Here is a 5,552-nt window from a genome sequence, read left to right on the forward strand (position 1 = left end):
TTTTAAGCATTTTGGATGTTACGTTATATTTTATTGGGCCTTTTAATTTTTTTCTTAAACAAGGATGGCTTTTCTGGTGTAATATATACTTAAAATCCAATTAAAATTAAAAGTGGCATGTTCTTGTAGAAAAATAATGTATTTTTACACTCCTTACAGCTGCAGAATATATTTCTGATAACTGGGTTTGTTTTTTTTTTTGGCAGTTGTACTCGCTAAATGATTACAAGCCACCCATTTCTAAAGCCAAAATGACACAGATCACCAAGGCAGCAATCAAGGCTATAAAGGTAAGAAGTTGGCTAACTTCTTTTGACTTCCTTTCCATTTCTTATCTGTGTCAAAATAACTGAATAGCTTAAAGAACTTGCTTCAGAACTTTCCACCTCCCTTGTTGTATGTACAATTTCCAAGTTATAGTCAAATGTGATCATGATAGGATTTTCAGGACTGCAGCAGAAGGCTTAATTTGTTGTGTGACTTTCATTTGCTGGTTGTCATATGTGAGAGACAATTACACCAACTTGACTCTTCAGTCAGATCTGAAAGACAGGGTTTTTTCCTCAGTTTAAAAAGGAAATACTGACATTGCCTGAGAACAGCTGAATAAATATAAAACTACAGTTCCACCCCCAATGTCAGATATGTGTGCCTTTGGATCAATGTAATTGTTTAAGTTTTATTTCCTTTTTATAAATTCCTAGGATACCTTTTCTTGGGTGTTGTTCATAGATCTTATTTTTTATGTTGCTTGGATACAGATTGTGAAGTTTTAGCATTAGTATGCTAATTAAAGACTTTTCTTGCCATGAAGTAAAACTAATGGCCAAACAGCAGTCGAGCAGCACAAAACAGCACTGAAAAATGATGAAGGAAAAAGGTATGCCATTAGTGTTAAGCATTAAAACAAATGAAAACTCAGTGAAAGCTGGAGAGGTGAAAAAGAGGATAGGGTAAAAGCAAAAAAGCCATGAACTTATGCGCTTCCTATCTACATTCTTCTGCTGAGAATGCAGGTACATTTTCAGATAATGAAATCCATATTGGTGTTTTGTGTAATTTGGAGAGAGAGCAATTTGACAGAAGAGTGAAATTCACTGGCTTTCTTAAATAAATCTATATAAATTAAAGTCTATGTGTTGCAGTATAACAAAAATGATAAACACTTGTATTCAACATAAATAAGTAATAAATGATAGTAAATGGTTCTATACATTAAAAATCTAAATTATGCTAAAATGTTTTATCATATATTTAACTTGGAAATTCTGCTTCTACTATTACAATTTCAATAACATTTAATTGCGTAGACCAGTTATTGAGATGATATAGAGCCGTTGGGATGATATGTGAGATTTTAAAAAAACCAAACCAACCTAAACAGGCCAATTTTAAAGAAAAAGTATTCAGTAGATGTTATAAGGTCTTCCTATAGTCATGTTTTTAGGTTAATAAAGTGAACAGTTGCAAAGTAAATGAACTAGAGTAGTGCTATGCTTAGTAACATTCGGCTAACATCTTCAGTTGTGTACAATGAAATAACCATGTTTTTGAAGGAACAATTATATTATTCTCTTAGTTCTCACTATATAAGCACATGTTATTAAAAAAAATCCAGTGTAAAAAGCCTTCAGAAGGCAAGAAAAAGTGAGCTTAGCTTTTTTATATGCTGTTAAATGTTCTAAGGAAGACAGCATACTCAGCTGTAGCTATTAGGTTGCTGGTTAATCAACCAAAGTTTTGAATTCTGGTTTTCAATATTGCATGACTTGAACAAGTATATGCATCTTCAGATTTTCTCCTGTATTGAAATATTATTTTATTTTCCAGTTTTACAAGCACGTTGTACAGAGTGTTGAGAAATTCATTCAAAAGGTAAGTCAGTCACAGGTATTTTGTGTTAGCACTGAGAAAAATTTCCTCATTTTGGATTGCAGAGTATTGAACATCCTTGGGTTTTAGGTACACCTATGGATTAATATTGTTCTGACATGTTAGTTTATTTCAGCTTTTAGTCACATTCAATTTCTGCTAGTAATCAGTAGCTGATCGTAACCCATGATGCAGAAAGACAGGTACTTTGTCCTCATTTTGTAGTTATGATGTATTTTGATCTGAATGACTGTGGATACTGTCTTAGGACTAGTTCTGTATGTGTTCATTTGATGTTAAAAGAGGCTGTCAGTGTAGCCCGTGTGAACAGCTAACAGGAAAAGAATTGACGGTGGTTTGGTGAGTGACAGTTGCGTTTGCTTTTTTGCTAGCTTTTCCTGTAAATTTTAAAGCTGAAGGGAAGATGACCGTTCAGCAACATCTTTTGTGTAGCAGGAGATGTAGCATGTTAGTCGGTGCTTCCTGTTAGTAATAAAAAATATTTATATGGCTAGACTGGAATTCCTTTACTGGAAGATGCAGTATTAATTTAAAGGTTCTGAGTAACAAAGAATTTTACTGCATTTTGTTTTCTTACAACAGTTAATTATTCTTGGGTAAAACTGCATTTTACCTCCAGTTGGAAGTGCATGGATTCCAATTTGTGAGTCTTTCCTGCTTGTCTGCATTGTATCCGATTGTTCAATCGATCATTTTGGTACTCAATTTCTCTCCTTTTGTCAATAGGAGTAAATTATGATTATATTGCCTTTTTATTTTGACAAGCAAGCTAGAGAAGTTAGTCTTACTGTTGTAATGTTGGATGTAATTTTTCTTGTCGTCCATTTTACAAAGCAGTCTAGATTGCTCTGGGTCAGTAACCTGTCTTCCTCCTTACCTTTTATTCCTTGGTGCCCAGCGTGTGCTGCAGTAACTTTTGGCAGTGGTTGGACAATGTAAACAGGGTTCAGCTTCAGTCTGGTGTTTTTAACTGTCTCGGAACAGTTCATGAATTAATTATTTAGGTACTAGAACATCAGTCCTATGTGGAAAAAGTGTCATATATATGTTTCATGGCAGTAGTAAACATTAGAGGTATACTTTACCATCACTGTTAGTATTTCATCAAGTAGTTGTGTAAAAGCAGTCACATTTGAGGTTAGGGATACTTAGTCTCACTGCCTCAGTTGTAATTCTTCTTCTTTATTTAATTTTTTATTGTCTTTTTTTAATCTGTATTATTATGTTGATTATCATCTTTTGCTTTCTGTATGTGCCGTGTTTTTAAATACTCTGCCTCACATATTTGCAGAGTTTTCTTATTAAATATCTGTGTGTTTTATTAGTTTGAATATTGTGAAAAGCTGTATGCCTGTCCTGTGTGCAGAACACTGTTATTTTTGGTAATAATTTAGGTAAAATTTCAGTAGCTACAATACATTAAGTGATTCTCTGAAGACAGTGTATTGTCTTGAATTAGGTTTCAATTTCGTAAGTTTGATAATGCACATTTATTCTTAAAATGATGTCACAGGTACTTAATAATCTTAAGTACCAGGGTATTCTGGTATTCAGAGTATTCTTAAAAACCCTGAACCATGTTTAGACCCTAAATAAAAGCTTTATCAAGGTTGAAAAAACTAGCAAATCAGCACTTTTCAAAACAGGAAGTTTGTGTCTAGGCTATAACAAAATTAGTAGTCTGAAGAATTTCTTTGGCACTGTATTACAGATTATGAATTTAATGTGTTGCATAATATGTTTATACACTATCTGGACCAGAGGGGGAATGGGTGTACTTTCCCATGTTTTCCATAGTACCTTGTTTGATATTGTGTACAACCAATGTTCATGAAGTGAATCATAGTATATTTTGGTGATGGCTTCATTATATTTTTGTACCACTTTTCTTTCCGTCTTAAAACTGGTTGCAATAGTCTGGTGCAATTACTTTGCAATTAAAAGGCAAAAATTTTAGCTGTAGTTGTTCAGTAAAATTACCTAAGTAATTAGTGTTGTAGTTAGCAGATGTGTTTTATAAATACTATGCTGTTTGTAAATTATGCAAGTTTTTCAGAGTTCTAAAATAAGTATCACTGGTATATGCTCAAACAGATGTCCACATAAATATGTTTTTGTTCTGGTGGGGGAGGAGGGGATATACCACACACTAATTATGATGATGTAAAATAAATAAACAAATGTTAACTTTAATGTTAACTTTGATCGTAAATGACAAAAACATTTTGAGTTCTATTTACAGCTAGTCCAAATGTACTATTAAGAATTTGGTTATGATTTATGCTGTTCTCTTAAAATAGATGTGTGCATTTAGAAAGGATATATGATTCACGTGCTAACTCTTAATAGCTAGATTCTAAAAAGCTAATATTTTTAGTGGTAGGAAATTGATTTTAAACCATTTACATATTTACAGAAAACATAAATATACTAATTTGAACATTAAAGGCTAGCTATTTTAGAGAGGGTTTCATTTTTTCAGGACAATTTTATTAAATAGAGAGCACTTTAGTAATACTTTGACCCATTTAAAAATTAGAGAGGACTGTTCATATTTACTCTGCCATTAATGGTTTTTGTTATTTTTCATATATGCATATTTTAAATGATTGGGTTTTTGTAGTGCAAACCAGAATACAAGGTACCTGGTCTGTATGTCATTGACTCCATTGTGAGACAGTCCCGGCATCAGTTTGGACAAGAAAAGGATGTATTTGCTCCAAGATTCAGCAATAACATCATCAGCACTTTCCAGAACTTGTACCGATGTCCTGGGGATGACAAGGTAAAGCACTTACAGATTTTTCTAATTAAAATGGTCTTTAGTATGTTACCTGTAAAGAATAAAGTTTATAAATTACAGACTTACACATTTATATGTGTTTGTTTAATTATGCTTGTCTGAGTGTAGGGATGGGGGAAGACACATCCAATTAGATGAATCAGACTTTTAGAAAGGTTTTTGGGAAGACTGGATGGATTTGAGTTAATGTATTTTGATGGGAAAAAATTAAGCACGCATGTGGTAGGACAGGGAGCTGCAGTCAGTCTCTTATTGTCGTCTTCTCCTCTTTAGTGAGAAAATGAGTGAGCAGGTTTTGTGTAGTGTCAAGGAATAAATATCTTTCTTGGTAGCAGTATCTTCAGTACAAGCTAGTGTGTTGTGGACTGAAGGAGCAATAGAAAAACAGAGAAGTCTCTTAAAAGTTCTCTTTCCTTTGATACTGAATCAAGCAACAGCCGAATGATGCCCGAGTTGAATAGTTTGACCCAAGAGTTCATCTGTTCCCTTGGACCACAGTAGTCAAGATCGCTACCAAAGTATCTTTATAATAGGTTGGCTGGAAATAACAGAGCGTGCAGGCAGTTGAACTTCCTTCGTATTTGTCACTGATCTTACAATAGCTAGAGTTTCTTCTCATTGAATTGAAAAATTACAAAAAGATGGGAAATGCTAAGAGCTTTTGTCTAATAGTCATTAAGTGAAGTAGTAAGTGAGGCATGATGCTGCAGGAAGAGAAAGATGCATTATTCTTTGAATAGTTGCATGCATTCCTACAGCTGTATTTTTCAACAAAAAATCTGAAAACCCAAGGCATCTGTGGAAGGTGATTAAGGGAAGTTCAGCCATTGTGTGTCTCCTGTATTTGTCTTAGCAT

General features: G+C 33.6%; 1 protein-coding gene across 1 annotated transcript in view; it reads left to right on the top strand.

Annotated features, from left to right (window-relative positions):
* Positions 1-209: 209 nt before the first annotated feature.
* LOC104620461 (protein SCAF8-like) overlaps positions 210-5,552 on the top strand; it is a 36,790-nt gene continuing 31,447 nt past the window's right edge. Inside the window, 3 exon segments of the mRNA XM_010286690.1 lie at positions 210-290; positions 1,831-1,875; positions 4,517-4,678. Of these exon segments, the coding sequence (XP_010284992.1) occupies positions 252-290; positions 1,831-1,875; positions 4,517-4,678 (246 nt within the window). The 5' untranslated portion in view covers positions 210-251.

Source organism: Phaethon lepturus, unplaced genomic scaffold (genome assembly GCF_000687285.1).
Source record: "Phaethon lepturus isolate BGI_N335 unplaced genomic scaffold, ASM68728v1 scaffold3035, whole genome shotgun sequence".
Lineage (NCBI taxonomy): Eukaryota > Metazoa > Chordata > Aves > Phaethontiformes > Phaethontidae > Phaethon > Phaethon lepturus.